General features: G+C 30.7%; 3 protein-coding genes and 1 long non-coding RNA gene across 6 annotated transcripts; 1 reads left to right on the top strand and 3 right to left on the bottom strand.

Moving 5' to 3' along the window:
- Positions 1-2573: 2573 nt before the first annotated feature.
- Positions 2574-3410, top strand: LOC114183890 (trypsin inhibitor B-like). Its single transcript, XM_028071060.1, has one exon. The coding sequence runs from the start codon at positions 2635-2637 to the stop codon at positions 3262-3264; it is 630 nt and encodes a 209-aa protein (XP_027926861.1). The 5' UTR covers positions 2574-2634; the 3' UTR covers positions 3265-3410.
- Positions 3411-12750: 9340 nt separating this feature from the next.
- On the bottom strand, positions 12751-15397 carry LOC114185893. Of its 3 annotated transcripts, XM_028073837.1 has the most exons (5): positions 14119-15397; positions 13958-14008; positions 13711-13862; positions 13446-13575; positions 12751-13242 (listed from the first exon to the last, which is right to left on the bottom strand). In XM_028073837.1, exon 1 carries the CDS (start codon positions 15273-15275, stop codon positions 14148-14150), a length of 1128 nt encoding a protein of 375 aa, XP_027929638.1. In that variant the 5' UTR covers positions 15276-15397; the 3' UTR covers positions 12751-13242; positions 13446-13575; positions 13711-13862; positions 13958-14008; positions 14119-14147. The 3 variants fall into 3 exon arrangements, with proteins under 3 accessions (XP_027929638.1, XP_027929637.1, XP_027929639.1); XM_028073836.1 differs by having other exon boundaries at positions 13446-13862; XM_028073838.1 differs by lacking the exon at positions 13711-13862.
- Positions 15398-18883: 3486 nt separating this feature from the next.
- Positions 18884-19738, bottom strand: LOC114183634. The gene is made up of 2 exons (XR_003604401.1): positions 19383-19738; positions 18884-19282 (listed from the first exon to the last, which is right to left on the bottom strand). It is a non-coding gene; the product is annotated as an uncharacterized LOC114183634 (long non-coding RNA).
- Positions 19739-21843: 2105 nt separating this feature from the next.
- On the bottom strand, positions 21844-22691 carry LOC114186055 (copper transporter 6-like). The gene has a single exon (XM_028074056.1). It carries the CDS (start codon positions 22595-22597, stop codon positions 22145-22147), a length of 453 nt encoding a protein of 150 aa, XP_027929857.1. The 5' UTR covers positions 22598-22691; the 3' UTR covers positions 21844-22144.
- Between the last annotated feature and the right edge of the window lie 368 nt (positions 22692-23059).

The raw sequence follows: 23059 nt of genomic DNA, 5'->3' as shown, positions 1-23059 counted from the left end.
TGTTACTCTATGACATGAGGTATGTAATTTGATTTTGATTGTATATTTGTTCATATTAGCTTACCCTATTATGTGTTGGTGTGCTTGTGCTTTGTAATTTCTTTTGCAATGATCACTTAATTATGTGAGCAAAGGAGGATGTAGGTGATAATACCCCTCTAATGGACAACAATGAAATTGCATATTAGGGCTTTAAGCTATGGGGTCTCTTATGTTTGTATAGTTTTGAGAACTTTTAATCATCATGTGCTTGGTTCTATATATATTTATATTTCTATAATTATTGTTTAGATAATTGTATTAATATTTTATATATCTTCATCTTCCACTACCTATTTTGTTTTATCAATGCTTAATATTTTGTTTAATAGTTTTAAATTATTAAATGAAATATTACACCTTTTTTTTCTAAATAAATTATTATATATTGTTTTTATTAACAAATTTAATTTATTTTAAATATAATTATTGGATGCATGATATTTTTAATTTTTAAAATATAATAATAATTTTATAAATATAAGTTAGTCCATATGTATCGGTTAGTGTAACCTAGGTCTATTTAAGACATATGTTAAATAAGTTCGACAAAAATGACTTAATTTAATTTAAATCATAAATTATTTATTTGAAACTTTTTTTTTTTTGCAGACTTTTCTGACTAGGACCGATTAACAGGATTAAACCAATTTTCATAATTTAATCTAAGGTTATACTTTAGGAAAGTAAAGAAAGAAACATTTATTATCGTAATTATTATTATTTTTACTTTACGTTTAAGAGTAATTATGTTATAGTCTATTTAAATGCAGTTTTATCATTACGACTTAACAAGTTGTAATATTAAATTAAAACTCTATTTCTTATTAATTAAGTTTTAAAAGCAAACTTTACTTAAACGTAATTATGTTAAAACATAAGTAAAACATTAAAAATTCATACGAAATATAAAAATTAAATAAAACAATAATGTTCAAAGTTGCATTTTTCTTATCTGTAAATTTTTTATTTAATTAGAAACAATTCTAAATCTTTCTCCGATGTTTTTTAATAGTTTAGATTCAGTTTCAAATATGTTCGGTAATATATCAATAATATAAAATTTGGTTTCTAAGTGTAATTATATAAATTTAACTCGATACCTGATTTTGTATTAAAATAAGAAAATTGATTTAACAACATTAATATGTGTTAATGTAATTTTTTTTAAATGTCAAATATCCATAAATTAATCATAAATATCTATCTATCGATCTATATTTATCCTCAAGTTTTAAGTATTCCTAACCTCATGCATGAAAAAAAAAAGTATTATGGACAAATAAACATCTCACATAGTTCCTTTTAAAAATCTTACATGGTTAGAAATTAAAAGTAAAACCCACACCTAAATATTAAGTTTTCATGTTTTCAAAAAAAAAATTAAAATTTTACATGTGTATGCCAACTTTATCAATAATTCAAATATATTAAACTATCTGATTACTTTTTATTGGGATCTCACTCTAACATTTTAACAAATAAAAGTTACAAGATAATTTATAAGGATTACGTGACCTCAACCAATTTTCAATTTACATCTAGTCAAGTGCTTTTCAATTTACTAATTACACAATACCATGTGTCATAAAAATGAATGGAGATCATGATGGTATTGAACCACTCAACAAGTTTTCTTACTAATAATATTCTTTTATCCACGATAAATTAAAATTTTGCTTAACTAATCCGAATTCAAATCCACTATAATCAATGGGATTTTGGTTTATTTTAATATTAATATCATTTTTAATTTGGTAGCATTTTTTTCAAAATCATCCTCCTTTTAAGAGACAATCTTGTATGAGACATTACCACACTCTTACATAAATACCCTTTACAGTAACAACTCAAACCTTTGTCAAATTATAAAACAAAACTATTTCAACTTAATCTCCACCTTATTTTATCACACTTTATATCAACGTCTCACCATATCTATAAATGCTATTTTTATCATATTAATTTATAGTGATAGACTCTTCAATTAATAGATAATTTATTTGGTAATTCAATACCTCTAAGAAACCACATTCTCTACTAATACTACATATTCGAGTTTCAATTACAAAGAAAATTTAACAATACTATATATTACATGGTAGGATGTTCTTAGCTAACTAAAATTTTTAACGACTTAATAATTTCTCAACTGACCATATATTGTGTTTTGCGCAAGACTTATAAGTTAGATTAATTGTCTTGGAGAATCTAATTCAATTTGAATAAAAGAAAATTTTAAATCATTTTAATAATTAAAATATTAGTAATACTATTTAGTATCATTTCGTTATATTTTATTATTTTCACACCAAACAAATTTTTACACACACTTTATATTTACTATTTTACTTTTTAATATATTCTTTTTATAATTATAAAAATATCTTCTTCTAAAGATCAAAATTTATATAATTTTTTTTCCAACAATACAAATTATTTTGTCAAATTTCAAAGAACACTATTCCTTCCACTAGACCTTGTTCACATTTTACACTAACTTTTCCATTGGTCATCACATCTATAAATAAACTCTCTCACCCTTGTTTAATCACGCCATTGTCATCAACAATTCAACTCCAACTATCCCAAGAAATGAAGAGTTTAATTGCTCCCACTGCTTCCACCTTCTTTTTCTTTTCTCTCTTCCTTCTTTCCATCTTCACCTCAAACCTCCCTTCCGCCGCAGCCGACGTCGTCACCGACAGAGACGGCAAAGCACTTATGAACGGCGGCACCTACCACATCCTCCCCCTGTTCGGAGTAAGGGACGGCGGCTTAGAACTGGCGGCCACCGGAAACGAAACGTGTCCTCTCACGGTGGTTCAATCTCGCACATCTCAAATCTTCAGGGGACTTCCAGTGAGAATCTCATCCCCATTTCGAATTGGTTACATCAACGAAGGTCTCATTCTGAACCTGGCTTTCGCTTCTTCGCCCTCCTGTGCCCCCACTCCTCCGGAATGGACCGTTGTGAAGGACCTACCCGAAGGACAAGCGGTGAAACTACCTGGGTACCGCAGCACCGTGCGTGGGTGGTTTAAGATTGAAAAATCTTCCCTTGAGTACTTGTACAAGGTTGTCTTCTGCGCACGTACCGGCGGCACGTGTGGGGAAGTTGGGATTAGTGTTGATGATGAGGGTATGAGTCGTTTGGTTGTTACTGAGGAGGAGGATGAGGGCATCATTGTTGAGTTTATGAAGGCTACTTCGGTTAGTGTTTGAAACACATGCAGTGGAAAATCGTGTACGTGTGTTTTCTCAGTGAAAGAGAATATATATGTGATAAATAAATTATGGAAGAGATAGATTCTTCTGAATCAGAAACTGGTTTTATATATTTTAATATTACATATGGATCCATGCATGAATATCATGAGCACGCAAAATTTATATTTTCTTTACACTCAAATATGAATGCAAATAAACATTATCATTAGTTAAAAAAGTTAACTAATGTTATTTATTTTCACTGATCTCATAAATAAATAACATATTGATTTCTACCATTTTCTAAAAAAAAGAAGTTTATAATTGTTGTTGTTTACATTTGTGTGTAAAGAGTTAATAATAGCAAATGACGTGTCTTTGTTGACATTAAAAATTGGAAAATGATTCATTAGCTATTATTTTTTACAACTTTTGTTATTCACTGACCTGGCATCCAAAGTGGGCATGATGACTCAAATTTTAAATTAACTTTTTTTTTCTATGCTGGCAGAAAGGCACTTTGGAGGTTTTTTCATAGAAAAATTATCTTTTGAAAATTTTTTTTAATAAATTTGACAAAATATTTATAAATAGAATTAAAATAGATTAATTTTTTTATTTTTTAACTAAAATAAAATTATAAAGTAGTATTTTTTACCTAAAGTAAGTTGTGAAATAAGTTAGAAGAAGGGATGGAATCAAAGGGAAAATAAAGGAAGGTAAAATGTCTCTTGTTTGGCTGTTACTAATTTGACAGAGTGTAACCCATTCTTTTCAAACATACACATAAATATTATTATTTCACCAACTCATTGTTATTTTCACAATGACACTTTAGGTAAATGATATTTTAACAAAAATTTTCTTAACAAAAGTTTGACAAACTAATTATTTAAATAAAAAATATTACTTTATTTTAATTCTATTTATAAAATATTTATGAAATATTTCAATTCAATCATTTGTTTGCCTTGCATAAGAGCAATTGGCGGAACTTAATTATGACTAAGAGAGTTATGTCTTCTCCAAAAGTCTTTAATTTTATTTTTTTATATGTAATTTATATATTTTAAAATTATATTATATATATATATATATATATTTATATTTGTATATATTATTATATTATATATATAAAGTTTTGAAAAGTTTTTATCATTTTATTTATATACTTTTATTGTTTAAAAAATAAAATAAAAATTAATTTGATGAATGTTCAATAATAAAAAAGAATAGAATTTTGTTTCCGTACATAAGATTCTTTTTCAGTAAGTTATTAAGAAAGTAAAAAGAAAGATAAAAAGATAATTTAGGGAAGAGATTGTAGAACAGATAGATTGAGGAATGTATTATCACAATATATCTCATAAATCAAGATTTCAAGATTAATATTTTATTATGATTTATGTATGTTAAATTTATGATTCTCTTATTCTTATTACGATGTTTTCTTCAACTTAAGTTTTCTTCCAAATTAGTATAAATCCTAATCAAAAGTTTAGGAATTCTTTTATGAAATTGGCATGAACCCTATTATAGTTTTTTTCATATTAATGTAATTATAAATTATGAAATTTAGAGATTTTATATTTTAAATTTAAATTTATAAAATTTTATGAATATATCTAATTTGCATTACAAATTTTGTTACTCATAATAAATTAGTTGAATAGTCTTAAATGTTAAAACAGATCTGTCCAATACTCTTAACCACAAAGGGATCTGTGTTGATAAATGAGTTTCTCACTTGTTTAATGTGAATCTTGAAGGAGTCTTTAAGGTTTAAAGCTTAGTTAATCAATCACACAATTCTGGATTAATGGACTGTTTTAAGACAATCAAGAAGAATTAAAAGAGATAAGAGGAATCAAAACACACAATTTATACTGGTTCGATTCAAGGCGAATCTACATCCAGTCTTCTCCTAAGTAATACACTTAGGAGGATTCCACTAAACACAAAGGTTCCAAGAATTACAAGCACACCTATGTAATTCTAACCCCAAAACCCAAGAACTTGATTCAACAATCAAGAACTTCCCCTAGGAGCAATGCATCCACACAATTGCACCTAGGTCCACACTTCAACCACTGAAGCTACTGTAATCAAAGATACAGAAAACAAAACAAGAAACGAAAACACCTAAATGTGCAGATTTGACTTGATGCTCCTTGAATCAAGCAAGATCCATCATGGTAGAGTCAACCATCAATCATTCTTGGATCTGTGCTTGGGTTACCGCAGAATCTTCTGAAGCTCTTGTGTCTCTCAGATTGCTCTTTCCCAGATGCAGACTGTGTGATCTATCTCAAAATTCCAGCCAAAACAGATTCCAAAACAGCTTTTATACAAAGGTTTTTGTTGTCACTAATTTGATTAGCAAATTACCTAATCGATTATCGTGAGTACATTTTTACTCACTTTGTGTCAGACTTCACAGCTAATCCATTAGTTCAGAAACTAATCATGTGCAGGATTACACAGCAGGCCTGAAATACATTTGATAAAGAGAAACTATTTGCCTAATGCATATCCTAACTGGACCAAGCTATGTTTTATCCCAGATCAGTAGACATCATCAAAATTGTTCTTCATTTATGGATGAAAGGCTCCCCCTTCCAACAATCTCCCCCTTTTTGATGATGTCCAAAACATGGACTGTGATAAGCCTACCTGCAGCACATTAAGCAAACAACAACAGCAGTACCAACATAGGCATAAACCAGACAACAGAAAACAGCATAGGCATTTAACAAATATCATTTTAATTCCATACTCCCCCTACCAATATAAACTATCAATATACCAAATCTCCCCCTTTTTGGACATTAGCAAAAAAAATCAAACAGATTTAGGATGCAATACAGAACAGCAGGAAAATTGTATCTAAACAGCGCAGCAATGTAAGAGATGCAGCAGGAGATAATGCATAACAACCAGGATAACAACCAGAATGCATAACAATTTCGCATAATGGATTAGCGGGCTCCTTTTGAGAAATTAAGTAGCAACTATGTGATGCAGAACTTAACACAGACTAGGCTTCAGATAGAACACGATAATGGATTAAGGCCAAGGTTAGGCAAGCAGCTACACAGTTTGAACACAATAGGCATACAATGTATGACAATACTAACAACGCAGCAGGTGAAATCAGTAGCGCATGTTAACATCAGAGTGCAGACAGTCATAAATCAAATCAGCAATTAAGTATTGCAATATCAGTTTAAATCAGTTGCAATATCACAATAGAAGAGGAACTTTTCACCTTGGCAATGCCTAAAATTTGACCTTTGTTATTAACACCTCTTGTAACATGACCAATAATTGGCTTTGTAAGATATCTTGCAGAACTTCTTCACATCTCCTTTCATGTGTCTTGAGCATCCATTATATAAAAGCTACATTGTTTTCCTTGCATCAAGACACACCTGAAACAAAGATTAAAGAGAAGATGCAGGTACCCAATTGAACTTGGGTCCTTTCATGTAAGTGGTTTGAGGTGTTCCTTTAGGTACCCATTTGTACTCTCCTTTAGGAACCCCACAATTTTTAAAGTAGCAGGAATTAGAAAAATGGCCAGGTTCAGAACAGTAAGTGCAGATAATAGAGGATGGTTTACTGATGTTGAGGAAATTTCTACACGATAATCGATTAGAGTTGTCACTGTAACCAATTCCCTCTTTATTCAGCACACTCCTTTGAGATCCTAGTACAGCATCTAGGTTGGATCTTCCCAGGGTAAATTTTGATAGTGTTTTCATTAAGTACTCTATCTTCTCTAGCTGTCCTGGACAGTTCCTACATCTAGACCTGGAGTGGTTTTCAGATTGTTCTAATTTTTCTAAGCAAGTTGTTAGATTCTCATTTTCCTCTTCTAACTGCTTTATTCTACCCTCCAGCCATTTAATCTCTCCTTTACGTCTGCTATTTGACTTTTGTAGTTTTGTGGCTTCCTTATGCAGTTCATTAAAGGCATCAAGCAGTTCATCATAGTCATTTTCCTCATGGTCAGATGTGAAATTACTTACACTGTTTTTGGATGATTCTGCTTTAATGGATGTTTCAGCTTTAGCCATCAGACACAGATTATTCTCCTCTTCAGTGCTATCATCTGAATCACTGGATGTGCTGGAGTCATTTTCCTCCCATGCAATGTAGGCTCTCTTCTTCTTCATGTGCTTCTCTGCCTCATTTTTCTCATCCAGTTTCTGCTTCATTTTCAGCACTGGACAATCAGCTTTGATGTGTCCTGTCTTACCACATTCATAGCAGGTTTGAGTTCCAGATCTGGTCTGCCTCTTGTTCCCTGCATAACTGTTGTTGGTCTTGTTCTTGTACTTCAAAAATTTTGAAAACTTTTTCACCATTAAGCTCAAAGCTTCACTGTCAGAGTTTCCATCATTGGAGTCATCTGCAGAATCTGCCCTTTTCTGTTTTACTGCAGATTTCACTGCACTCTTCAAGGCTATAGTGTGCCTCTTTTCTCCATCCTCTTCTTCCTTGAGTCTTCCAAGCTCTAATTCATGTTCCCTTAATTTTCCAAAGAGAGTGGCTATGTTCATGCTAGTGAGGTCTCTAGATTCAGAAATTGCTGTCACTTTGGGCTGCCATGTCCTATTTAAACTCTTCAAGATTTTGATATTTAGTTCCTCTTTATCAAAAGTCTTGCCAAGAGCTAGAAGATGATTTACTATATGTGTAAATCTTTTCTGCACATCACAGATGTTTTCTCCAGTCTTCATTCTGAACATCTCATACTCTTGAATGAGAGTATTCTTCCTTGCCCTTTTGACTTCATTTGTGCCCTCATGGGTTACTTCCAAGACATCCCACATTTCTTTGGCTGATTCACACACGGATACCCTATAAAATTCATCCAAAGTTAGTGCAGAAGATATAATATTTTTGGCTCTAACATCATAATGTGCCCTCTTATTCTCATCAGGGGTCCATTGTGAGAATTCTTTAGGAAAAGTCTCTCCATCCACTATTTTAATTGGTTTAAAAGGTCCATTCACCACTGCATCCCATACCCCTTTGTCTACTGATTCAAGAAAGATTTTCATTCGAATTTTCCAGAAGGGATAATTTTTCCCAGCAAACAGAGGGGGCATGTTAATGGATGCCCCTTCAGCAAAGGTTTGAGATGTATTAGACATAACAGGATCTTTCTAATCGATTAGCGTGCGATTAACCAGCTCTGGTGCCAATTGTTAAAACAGATCTGTCCAATACTCTTAACCACAAAGGGATCTGTGTTGATAAATGAGTTTCTCACTTGTTTAATGTGAATCTTGAAGGAGTCTTTAAGGTTTAAAGCTTAGTTAATCAATCACACAGTTCTGGATTAATGGACTGTTTTAAGACAATCAAGAAGAATTAAAAGAGATAAGAGGAATCAAAACACACAATTTATACTGGTTCGATTCAAGGCGAATCTACATCCAGTCTTCTCCTAAGTAATACACTTAGGAGGATTCCACTAAACACAAAGGTTCCAAGAATTACAAGCACACCTATGTAATTCTAACCCCAAAACCCAAGAACTTGATTCAACAATCAAGAACTTCCCCTAGGAGCAATGCATCCACACAATTGCACCTAGGTCCACACTTCAACCACTGAAGCTACTGTAATCAAAGATACAGAAAACAAAACAAGAAACGAAAACACCTAAATGTGCAGATTTGACTTGATGCTCCTTGAATCAAGCAAGATCCATCATGGTAGAGTCAACCATCAATCATTCTTGGATCTGTGCTTGGGTTACTGCAGAATCTTCTGAAGCTCTTGTGTCTCTCAGATTGCTCTTTCCCAGATGTAGACTGTGTGATCTATCTCAAAATTCCAGCCAAAACAGATTCCAAAACAGCTTTTATACAAAGGTTTTTGTTGTCACTAATTTGATTAGCAAATTACCTAATCGATTATCGTGAGTACATTTTTACTCACTTTGTGCCAGACTTCACAGCTAATCCATTAGTTCAGAAACTAATCATGTGCAGGATTACACAGCAGGCCTGAAATACATTTGATAAAGAGAAACTATTTGCCTAATGCATATCCTAACTGGACCAAGCTATGTTTTATCCCAGATCAGTAGACATCATCAAAATTGTTCTTCATTTATGGATGAAAGGCTCCCCCTTCCAACATTAAATTAAAATAGAAAATAAAAATATTAAAAATTGAAAAGTATATCCAATATGAAAAAATAATTTAAGAAAAAATAATTTAAGTAGAAGAAATGAAAATTTTATTTATTTAATTAAAAAAATAATTTATATATAAAAAATTTTAATCTAGCACTCCTAAAATTTTTCTTCTCTTCACCCTAATCAAACCTAGGTACTCTTTATTTTTTTCTTCTTTTTAACCCCTCACCAAAAGTTGCGTACCATTCATTGATTCCATCTTCTTATCTGAACCTTCCATCCACATCTAACAAAAATGTGATGAACACATTAATCATCCTTTCTTACATCGACAATTAGAACCCCTTTCAAAGCGGTATAATCTTAAAATAAGTGATATATTAAGACAATTCCATGCTTCAATCAAATATAAATTTGTACCCACTTATATGGATAACGGAATTATTTAGTAAATACTCGAGTTTAATACGAACTTGGTTGTGCGTACATATTATACATATTCTAATTATTTTTAATTTCAGTTTGCTTAAAATATCATAAAGTACAAGTATGAGGAGAATGGTGGTGATTTTTTTTCCCATACAGCACACTATTCATTTTATTTACCAATGTACCACGGTTTTCATTTTACTTTAGAATTCGGTTTTCGGGGAATCAAATTTTAAAAGTAAATAGTTTTTTCTTTTTTTGCCTTGAAACTACTTGAAATTAGGTTTTCGGAAATCAAATTCTGAACTGGATTTTTGAATATTTTTTTTGAGTTTTTGTTTTATTAAAATTAGAAGGAAAAAATAAAACTTCTTTTCTGTTTAGTTTTAATTAAAGGGGAAGGAAGAAAATATTTTGAAATGTAGTAATTGATGTAGTTTTTTCAAATAATTAAATTTTTTAAAATGTGTAATTATATTTTAAAATAAAATAAATTTCTCATTATTTGATATGCAATGTATAGATTATTAAAAAGTGTATTTTGAAAATAAAAGAATTGAAAAAATATTTAATTGTATAATAAATCAAACTAAAAATAATTATTTTAAAAGAATTTAATTATTTAAAACTTCGCACATCAAATTTGAAACATATAATTAGGGGTATAGCTTTAATTTTTATTTATGGATAAAAATATTTAAGAGAGTTTGTTTAGAGTAAATACCATTTTCTATAAACACTTAGTAAACAAAAATAAAAAAGAGAAATGAAATTAGTGTCTTATTTAATTTATTGAATATATTTTTAATATATGTATTAATTAATTTTAATTTATATTAAAAAACTATTATTTTTAATTTCTTCATCTATAGAAAGAACATAAGTCAGATTTAACTGTCCATAGTAATTGACGAGTCTGATACCATAAAAGAAAAGAGAAAAAAAATTATTACATAATTTATAAACTTTCAACAACAAAACTATAATAAAATAATTTATTTTACAATATAATTTTACAATGAATTTTTTTTTCCTTCAACAACAAATTTTCAATCAATTATTTATTCCTTTATTTTGAAAATATAAATTTTAAAGTTCTATATTGAATAATAATTTATTTTACAAGATAATTTTACAATGAAATCAGTTTTTTTTTTTTGGGATAAATAGTAGAATTTTAATATTTGTAACAACAACTGTAAAGCCCACATGTCATGATTGTAACCACGTAACACAACGGTAAACTGACACGTGACAGTTTATAAATTTTAACAAAAAAAAAAGTAAAAAAATAAAAAATAAAAATAAAAAATTTCAACACGTATCCTGTAGGTGTTAAGTCTAACTTAACGGAGGGGGGCAAATTAAATCCTTTTAGATAATTGGAATATTAAATTGAACAAACCAAAAGTATGAGGACCAAATTGAACTTAACCAAAAGATTACGCTACCAAATCAGTAATTATATCTTCTATAAACTATATATGTATTTGGAAAAGAACATATTCTTTCTATATAATTAAAAATATCAATTGATTAAACCAAAAGGCTAAGCCCTAACATGTTGGAAATCCACAAAAAGAATAAACTCTGATCTAGTTAATAGTTATGCAATTCAATTGAAGAAAAAATTTCAATTCTCCATCAAAATATATGGAAAAAAAACTCTTAAAACCAATAAATTAAAATGTACAAAAAAATTAGGTAAAAGAATCGTAATTATAATCCTAATACAAATTCAAAAGAATAAAAACAACAATACAAATAAAAATAAAAACACACTAATAAAAAATAAAGATAAAAAAATTAATACAAATAAGTAGCACCACACGCAAGAAATAAAAATTTGCCAAAAATCATCGAGAACAATTCTAAAATAGAAGAAAAGAAAGAAAAACAAGACCGAAATAAGTAGATGAGAATATAAAAAAATTTTAAAAAAAAATCAAAATAAAAATTAGTTATAAAAGAATAAAAATAATAACTAATCATTGTTTTTTTACCTAAACCAAATTATAATTCACTAAAAAATGTTTTAACTTATTAAATATCACTTTTAATACCAATAAAAATTAAATAATAATTTAATTAAATTTTATTCTCAAACATAAAATTATAATTATTTTAATAAAAACATATTAATACTAAAAAAGTTTTTTGAGATTGTTTTCTTTTCTTAAACACAATCTTATAATATATTTACGTAATTTTTCTAAACTTATATATCCACAACATTTTTTTAAAAGATTATTTTTTAGAATTTCACTTTCAAAGGTTATATTGTTTGGAAAAGATTATTATTTATGTTATATCAATCAAGTTGTAAATCGCATTCATTTAAAAAAGTGTCATAAAATCTGAGATAATTATTATTTTTTATCATTAACTTCTTAATCTTTTGAATATGTGAGGGATTATTGGTGAATTTTTTAAATATGGCAAAAGATCCAATACAATAACCAACCGCAAAGCTCCTCTTGTTTTGTTCTTTTCCTAGACTAAGCCATATGGACAAATCTACCTCCATTTGTGGACGCATGCGGCCGAGAAGGAGAAAAAGAGCTAAAGGCACTGAAACTGGCCAGAATTATTATGTCACAATAGAGGCGCAAATGCCTTTCAAGATATGCATATAGATATATTTAACAATAGGCAAAACAAGATTAATTTAGCTACTTGGTTGTTGAATCTTCACACGAATAATAATTCTGGTTAGGATAACAAAATTATTACATTAATTATCTCTACATTCTCAAAGCCTTAAACTAGTCTTGTGTCAGACATAATAGTCAGTTGATAAACTGTTCTGAGCTTTTGGTTAGTTTAATTAATTCCTTCATAGTTGCTCTAGTCAGGGGAAACTACTGTTAGCAGAGAGATATGGAGAGAACAGTATAATGCATACAGTGATAGAGAGCAGAGAAATTAGAATGTATTTCTCATTGCACTGAAAGTGGAGGATACAAAGTATTTTATACAGAACAGAAACGTAATAGAAACTAATAACTGCCAAAACTCAATGCAGTTATTACAGTTATGTAATATTTTGAATTACAACAACAACTACTTGATCACAATCCATAAACCTTCTCTTTTGGGCGGCTTCTATCTCTTGGTTATCTCATCTATCTACTTCTAGTTCTCTATATATGTGCAAATACCTTCTCAATGGCTCTGCATAGTCATCAAAACCAAGCGATTCCAGCGTTTACCATCTTTCTTTGTCACAAAGCTTATGAAGTCAGACACACTCTTGCATTAATTCCTTTGAGAGATAGTGAAGGGTGCTGAGTTTAACTGCTTTCAGTTTTGTGGGTCACATTCTTTATATAAATTCTTCACCATGTATTTGTGTTGGATGCTTCTCCTTCTGTTTTCTCATCTTGTCTACTAAGTTCCTGGCACCCTGCTCATTTTCCATTTGGCAATCAGACAGATAACTAATATATTAGTGCTCTCATTGTCATACATATTTAATAATTGACGTGGTCATGATCATTTCCTGTAATCAATTCTGATAAACTCTAGTCTAAAGTAACGAAACTCTCCCAAGTGATAGATCTATTCGCTTTACTAAAACTAGTCAATTTCGTAACTAACCATACCTACCTATATATGTCTTGGAGGAAAAGAACTCTCGACCCTTACAAGTGATAAAACTTTTGGTTAGAAAAAGCAGTAATTCAATGAAACAACATGATTCGCTTTATCTTCTTGTTCCACGAAAACAGCATCTGCCCTGTAAAAAGGATAAACTTTCTTAAAATTCACGACAAAATCAGAGCTCATTTGGCAAGAGAAAATCTAGAAGGAATACTTATAGAAGTCAAAAAGCTTTGCACAACAAAATTTGCAAACAATTTCTCAGACAAACCATTCATTCAATCACCCAGATTTCCCTGGAACACGCAAGCATTTCTGATATTTCATCAGTTCTACTCTGTGGCTGAAATTGAATTGCCACCACAGTGGAAAGAAATTTGATTTGTACAGCCTCTTGCTCTCGTGTATAAAAATGCTACAACACTAAAGCAACAATCCTATCTCACAATTCATGAAGAATACATACAGAATGAAACAAACTAACAAGAAGGATTAATGAGAATCGATATCACCATTACCTGCAAAGGCTTTCCACAACGAAAAAAATTTCGCGCTCCTGTATCAATCACCTACAAAATACCAAACTACTGCTATAAATAACAATTTAATTTGAAAATGTTTATACTGAAAAACCAAAACATTAATATAGTCGAAGAGATACTGGTTAGAGATGAATTACACCAAAATCTGTATGTACACGAATTAAATCTAAACACGCAGATGCTGGCATGTTCCGTCTCCCTCCCGATATAGCTCTAGTAACCTGAGCGTTTCCTGCTCGAAACGTTTCACATACTTCTGCAGAAACACCTCATCAGTCATTCTAAACGGTGTGTACAAGTTAATATCCTTCCTCACTAATCCTTTGGAGAGAAGATGCTCCAAAACCAAAGCCCTCGGAACAATCCTTTTCTCCAAACTGCAGAAAAACAACGATGGGTACGCAATAAGCACGGAGCGATCCCATCCAAGCCGACCAACCCAAATCCCCGTCACTGCATTAAGTTTCTCCGAGGAGTGCAGCATCATTGAAGGTTGGATCCTAAACGCAACCAGAACCTCATCCTCAGACCAACCCCATTTCTTCAAGGCGTCGACTTTGGCATCCCAAAGGGATTTTGGAAGAGCCCATTTGGCCTCGAGGGCCACAACGAAATTCAGCTTCAAAGGGTCACAACCCAACAGCTTCACTTCCTCCAAGGTTGTTCTCAGGTTGGAGCAGAGAACCAAAGGCCGAGAGTGGAGCAAGTGCCGAATGCCGGAGTGCGTGACTCCAGCTTCGAGCAACATGTCAACGTTGGACGCGATGCGATAGTCGGTGATGATATTGGGACAGGCAATGAGAACAGCGAGGGCTTCGTGGTCGGAGGGAAAGAACGTTCGGAGCAGTTGGAAGGTAGAAGAGATGCGGTTGTTGAAGTTGTGATGGAGGAAACGGGGATTCTTAGAGACTATGAGAACGGTGTCGGAGGGAGAAGCGCCTTTGGAGGCTAAGAAGTGAAATTTGGGGAGAATCCTTCGGGTGGGGTGGTATAGCATGACATCGGGGACTTTATTGAAAACGTGGTAGATCTGCGCGGCGGAGAAACCGTGGGTTCGGAAGAAGGAGATGACGGAAAAACCGAGGGCGGTGTTGAAACGAAGCCGTTTGGATAGTTTTAGTGCGTCCTCGGGTGAGAAGCCACAGGTGTTGGTGAGGTAGGATAGAGTGAAGGAGACGGGATCAGAAGTGGTTGTTGAGAAGGAGAAAGAGGATTGCAGAAAAGGGGATTTGGGGAAAGAATAGAGAAGAGGTGTTGGAATTAGCCTTAGGCGGTGGCGAATAATAGTGTTCATGGCATCAGAATGGACCTACTGCCACCGCTTCCGCCCCCACGAATTTGGAATTCTGGTCCTTCACCGCTCACGGTCTATGATGCTCCGACCTCATAAATGGCGTGGACACACAATTTTCAATTTGAAAATTATTTTGACGATAAATTATATATATATTTTTTCATATTGAATATTAAATAGAAAGATTATATTTATTTTTATATTAGTTGATAATGTATTAATCGATAGTTTTAAACTTAATATATATATATATATATATATATATATATATATATATATATATATATTTTGTATTTGTCCTATATTTTTCTAAATAATTATATTTTTGTGTTTATGTCTGTATCGTATTCGTATTTATTTTTGTATATGGGCATCGTAGCTCACGATTCTATTTTAAATTTTTAGTTTCTTTTTTGTTTATTTAATGGTGTGTGATGATCCAAGGATAAATGAAATTATAGATTAAAAATGGAGTCAAAAGAGTGTCAAAATATAGTTATAAAAAAATTCATTAATTATCCCATTGCATCACTAAGGAATTGATTTAATACTAATTTCATCCTCTAATTTTATTTTAATTTTCAAAAATATATTTAGTTTTTTATTTTGTTTTAAATTTAGTCTTATAACTTTTAAAAAATGTTCTTTGATTCTTTCCGTGTTAGATCGATGTTAATTTCGTGTTCATATACATCATAAAATTTTCAATTTTTTTAATTTTTTTTAATTTTAAAAAAATTGTCATGTTTAATCATGGTCATGTAGAACTGTTATTACCACGTGTCATGTCATTATTACATGACATAGATTGTTTTCAATTTAGTCTCATATTTATAATTTTCATTCAATTTAATTGTCTTTTCTTTTTTTTCCAATTTGAGACCGAAATAAATGGTGAAACTTAGTTACAAATCATATATATATATATATATATATGTGGGATAAAATATTTTTTTTCTAATCTATACATAAAACTACTCCACCTAAATATTAATTTTTTTTATATTTCAACGTAAAAAAAAAATCCTATTTAAACTTATAATTTTTTAAAAATATTAAAAATGTAAATGTAAAGTGACATTTGTCATATTAAAAATCTTAGTCACATTAAATATTTAAAAACTATAAGTGTTACTTTACATTTATATTTTTAATATTTTTAAAATATTATAAGTTTAAATATGAACTTTTTTTATATAAAAATGTAAAACAAATAATTAATTTGAATATTTAGGTAGAGTGATTTGATATATATTTTTTTAAAATATTTTAACATGTATATATAAGTTGCTATTAAGTTTAATTACTAATTTGGTTCCAAATTGGAGAGAGACTAAATTACTTATTTATTAAAGAAAAAAAAAAGACTTAATTGAATCAAAATTATAAATAGATGACTAAATTGAAAACAAGCTTTGTCATGTGACAATGACATGACATGTGACACTATCAGTCATGTGACACGACCATGATCAGACATGTGATAGTTTTTTCTTTAAAAAAATTAAAAATTCCATCAATTGACATGTGTCAAGTATAGACACAATATTAATGTCTATCAAAAAAATAACTAAATTGAACATTTTTAAAGAATTGAATGATTAAATTAGAGAAATAAAAAATTGAGTCTTTTTAAAATTTTAAATTAAATTAGAGGATCAAATTAAATATTAAACATAAGGAATTTAATGAGATGGTATTCAAATTTTGAGTTAAAATAATAAAATTGAATCGTTAAAATCAGATTATTATACCTATTTATTACAAGTCATAATAAATTAAAAGAGTTACGGTCTAGGTTCTGCATCTATTTCAAACCATGTACCATATTTTCTTATCTAATTTTATAGATATTACTTTTTTACAGAAATAGTAAACCTTTGACGGTAATGATAAGAAGTGAAATCTAACATTTAAAGTTATGATAGTAATAATACACATGGTAAATGTTGGGAAAGATACTATTTTGCATTTAACAAATTGATAGGCGTTGAATCATTGTTTATAGCGCGACTTCTAAGAGTCTAACAGTCGGATGGAATAATAATATGCACATTTAAGTACAAGTCTAAATTTTATATGAAATAAAGATGAGTTGAGTATTATATAATAAATTTATTATCTTAAAGTTTTGGATTAAAATTACGGTTAATTATTTATGTATGATATTTCATTGAGATTGTACATAAAGAATTAATTTAGTTTTTTTTATTTGTAGTTCATTTTTATCTTTAATTTATCTATTAATTATTTTTTTAAATTATATTCATTAAACGTCAGAATAAAGCTTTTCATTGAGAAAAAAAGCAAATCCAAAAGAAAATAAATACATTTTCGCAAAATATTTTCTTTAGTTTGTTTTTTTCAAAGGAGGGATTCTTACCCAGACAAAAATAAATAGAGATGTAAATGGATGACAACTTTTTCTGAAGCTAAAACTTCATTGATTAAGTGATTAAGCAAGAGAGACATCTCTTATTCTCTGTATAACTTTTGTCAAGTGAAAATTATGTGAAGAAATTTATGATGATTGACATTTGAACTTGTGTGTGGTAAAGAGTCTACGGTATAAATATCTTTTACCTCACAAATATTCTAAAGTCACGTAGATTAATATATTAGGCAGTAAGAGATTGAGAGAAAATTCCTTACTCGTTACATAATATTCTAACGTACGATATCACTTGCAGTAAACTCAACCTGTTTTCTTGATTCTTAAATTAATGTTATGTAAATCTTAAATTGTGTCAAATGTTAGTCTCTCTATGATTATCTCTCTATAGTGTCCATTATATAATTTTTAGTGCATGGAATGATTGAGATATGACTTTATGATATGAGATGGAATGTATTAAAGCACACTATAATTTATATAATTTATATTCAATTGTAGTTTGGTTTACTTTTTTGTCTATATAATTGTGTGATTGTTTTAGTTTCGTGTATTTAGTACATGATCGAAAGATGATTTAGTACATGACCGATATATCATTACTACTCAATTTCTTAAATTTTTAAAATAAAAAATTCTGAAATCTAAATTCAAATTATAAATATTTAAGCATACATACTTTTAATAGTAGTTTTCATATATTGATTTTAGGTTTGAAATCTGATTTTTTTTAATGATTGTTTATAATTTGTCTTTCTTGAGTGGAATTAGGGTGTAGGGATCTATCTAAACATCTAAATTGAGCTTCTCCCAGTTTATTTATCCATTTAATTGTTTTTTTTTCTTTTAAAAACAACGTTTAAGCTTTAATAGGTGGTTATTCATCTACATTTTCATCCTCCTAGATGTCAAACTCTTCAAAACATGTGTCTTTTTAGTTTTAGATATTTTAATTTCATCTTTGTCATATTTAGTAAATAAAGAATGGTATTTTAACAACTAAATTTTAATAATTTTTTTTTTATGACTTGAGGTAACATATTTTAATTTCATCAAATATAATTTCATATGAAATTTTCACCTTCATTAATAAGATAACATAAAAATAAATTAATACTGTGAAGGAAAACGTTATTAAATTACAAAATTTATGCAAACAAACTATAGTAACACAAAAATAACGAACACTAATGATGTTAAATTGTGAAGGAGAAGGTTACTTGAAAAATTGTGAAGTCCGAACCTGAGTTCTCTCCACTATAATCTATTCACGACTCATTACTATATGTCTGGTTTGAAAGGGTTTCTTTCAGGATTATGCATTGAGTCTCATGTATATAGACACTGGCTCTGTCATTTATTGATTTTCCACTGAGTTGAGAACCTCAGAACCAGATATTTCATCAAAAACATTACAAGAGTAATAGTATATCAAACACCTTTGTTACAGCAAACACTTATACTCCATACATCTGCTTACAGACTTTTGGACAAAACACACACAATTAAAATAAACTGCACCGTTATTCAAGGGCTGTCTTCAAATTTATCTTCAGTTGTAATGAAACACCTGAGTGAAAGAAATTGAAGACTAGGTGGTCGTAGTGATTATGACCTTGAAGATGAAAAATTATCTTGTCAAGTATAACCAAAAGAAATTACAGAGAAGAAATTTTGACAAGTTGAAGGCATATTCTGGCTAAAGAATGTTTTACCTCAGCAATTAGAAGGTTTCTGCAAACCACATTTACCCGGCAAGGCCAAAGCATTTTTGGAGTTTATTCCAAGTGCTGGTAGGATAGACTTGTAACTGCAAAGACAAGGTAAATTGGCTTGGCGAATCACTCCACAACATTTTTCATCTGGTGGTGGAGGGTTTCGACCAGAAACTGCAGCACGACACAGGTTTAGTTTATCTGAGTCTATGTTACACAGCTCAACAGCTTGTGCAACTCCCAATAAGGCTATCAACAATCCTGCAACCAACCACTGCACCAGAGTTTTTCCACTAGCCTGTGCCATCATACTCTCTTCTCTCCTAGAGTCCTAGGTTCTGTGTTTTGTTTGGTGTGGTGTACCATGTTGCCCCAAAGATAATTTATAGCTGTGGTGAATGTTGTTTGAACAATTATTTGCATTTTTTTAGCCACTGTAGTGTCACGTTGACCCAGTGGTGTCATGTGAGTGCAGTTGGTGGAAGTTCACGAGATGAATGTACTCATTACAATGTTGAAACTAATCACAAGAAAACAAACTTAGATTGGCCCATCGCTTTGTAAATAATTCAATGAAATGGTAGTGGTATTGACACCAATGGCATACCTTGAATTTAATTATCGTGACTGCATTCTGACAAGGAAATTCCCTGTTTTGCATTATGTTTCTTGTGCAGTTTTTGTTTTTGTTTCATAGTAATGCCAAAAAGGGAATAACAAAGATATATCTCCGTGACTTTGTTTCGACATAGAAAGTTCGGAGTTCTGCATTAGGTTCATCAGGCGTTGGGACGGAAACATGTATATACCTAACCACTTGGCTAAAAGACAAATAACACAAGTGTGTATAAAAATCAGATTGTTATGAGATTAGTTGTCATTTTAACCTTCACCTGTGCAGGAAAGTTTTTGGCAGTGCTTATTTTTCATATTCTACACAGGTTTCCGGACCGAAGCATATTGGGGACAAGGCCAAAGGAGGATTGCTTTTGGTCTCGGTTGTTAACCGAAGTCATAGAGTCCTCCTCTACCTTAGTTCCAGCGTACCCGAGATCATAGAGTCCAGCTTTCTGCTTCGGTTCAGGTCTAACCGAAGCCATATGTGCAACTTATTTTTACTTTTTTAAAAAATTTACTCACCTTTTAACCTCGGTTTTGGTTTGACCCGAAGCCATATTTCATCTTTTGACCTCGGTTTTTGATTTGACCCGAAACCATATGTCACTTTTTGGCCTCGGTAAGAACTAAGACCTAATATGGTGTTTTGTTTTTTAATATAAGACGAGTTAAAAACTCTAATCTACATCGGTGCTTTAAGAATAGTTTTCTTCATAATTATTCATCATATATAACTATATCGTAGTTTTCGTTAGGCTAAAATAATAGTTATATCGTTAACATGCTGACCAAAACGAAATTTGGGTTATAAGATCACGGTCCCTCATTTTTGGATGAAATACTTTATTACAAATTAACCATCAATAATAAAAAATAATAATAGGTATCAATTTTATAACTTCTCATTAATTCTTTTTAATTTTCTCAATCCCAATAAATTTATATTCTGCTCAATTAGTTTGAATTTGAAATTTTCATGCTGATGTTTAGATTTCCATAAATTATAATTTAAATGAATATCAAATGAAAAATATTTCTATATATAAAACTAAAATTAAATTGTACACCAGATAAGGGAATGTCCATCATATATTGTTACATATAATTATCAATTTTTATAATTTTTAATTCTATTCATAATTTTTGGAATCTTTATAAAATTTTATTATATTTATATAAATCTAACATAAATATGAAAAGATTTAGAATAATCCATCCTCTTATATTAACATATAACAAATTTGAAGACATTAGTATATGCAAACTTATTCAGCTTCTTATATTAAATAAGTTTTGTGCAAATTGTCAATTTGTTAAAACTTAATCGCTCATAATTTGGGTATATTTAGGTTTTTTGGTCTGACGACTTGAGACTAGACTTATAAATAACAAGTTTTGATTTTATGACGAGAAATCCAATATTTTGAGTTGTGAAACGGGACTCGATGTCCATTTAAAAAAATTAAAGGATAATAATATTTTAATATATATTTTTTATTTATTTTAACTCATCATTTTAATAATCCTTATATTATTACATCATATCATTCAAAAAAATCAAAAATCAAAAATTAAAAAATAATTAAAATGGTGAGTTAAAAATAAAAAAGAATAGATCAAAATATCTTTATCGATAAAAAATCCTACTCCTTCGACTCCTAATGATAGGTGGATAATAAGCGTTTCTAAGTGTGTAAAAGTAACTTCTCATCACCAGTACACTATAAGGGACACACATTGAATATTTCCAACTTAGATCTCTCTTCAGATCTGGCTAGAACAACATTCAATTACGGGGTTATCTTTTGTCACATAGCTCTTTAAACAAACAATATTGAATGACTTGCACTTCTAAAATCTCTGGTGCTACTATTATTTATCAATGCATGAATTACTAAAAAATCCAGTAGAATTATAAAATCACTTTCATGAAACGGAATTACAAAATAGTAATGCAAACAGACTAAGAATCCATGTCGTTATTCACACTTCGTAAAACACCACTAAAATTTGTTTTGATCTGACACTTTCGCCATGGGAGGAAAGACAAAACGCATCGTTTTAAAGTCGTTTTTTATTCTTTTTTTTTTTCATTATTCATCATATCCAACGGCAGCGGTTCAAACTTCCAAAGCGGGCAAAGCCTACGGTTTCGAAGAGTCCAACCCATTGGATTTCCTCCTTAAAGCCCTTGTCCCGAAAATCAAGAACCCGATGACGTGGCCGCTTATAGCGACGACAAACACGCCACCGTTAAAAGACATAACGGCCAACATCACCAAGTAAGAGAGCCCCGAACGCACGCCGTATAGCCCCGTCTTCAGGAGCCCTCCAACGACGTCGTTTGAGCCCCCGGGCTTGAGTTTCACAATGTTGGTGAACGAGAGCCACTCCACAAGCACCGCCATAAAGAACACGAGGAGCAGCGCCACCGCGTACATGGCGGCGCTGTCGCCCGGCCAACACCGGAAAAGTATGTCCACCTTATGCCCCCAGTAGAATGTCGTGTGTATCGGAATCCGCCGCCTCCCCAGACTTGTCGCCACAGTCGAGTTGTACGGCGCCGGAACGCCGTCTGCGGTGGCCGTGGATAACATATGGAAGCAATCGAGTAACTTGTATATGTAATAATAACGTAGGAATGAACATGGTACATGGATTGAGATTTATATAGTATGCGTAGCAACGTTTGTGTCGGTAGGGATATGACAGAATTGAACATGAAGATTTGATTCTGGTTTGTGAAAATTGTTCCATAATTCGTATGCAAGCAAGCGAATACGTTCTATGATTAAAATTTAACCATTTTTGGTGAACAAGAAAACCCAAAGGGAAATTAAAGAAAAAGCAGGCTATGAAGACGCACTTTAGCTCTGGGATTTTCAGCGTGATGGGGCCCTCCATCAATTCACTTTCTTTTCCTTGTTACAAAAGTTTAGATTTGGACTAATCTTCAGATCTATATGTGTTTTAATTTGTATTTATTTCAAAAAAAATTTATTTATATTAATGAAATCAAATGAGCACATGAAAAATAAAATACTAATTTTTATTATAAT

This window comes from Vigna unguiculata, chromosome 5 (genome assembly GCF_004118075.2).
Source record: "Vigna unguiculata cultivar IT97K-499-35 chromosome 5, ASM411807v1, whole genome shotgun sequence".
Taxonomy (NCBI): Eukaryota; Viridiplantae; Streptophyta; class Magnoliopsida; order Fabales; family Fabaceae; genus Vigna; species Vigna unguiculata.
This window is presented reverse-complemented; position numbering and strand designations above follow the sequence as displayed.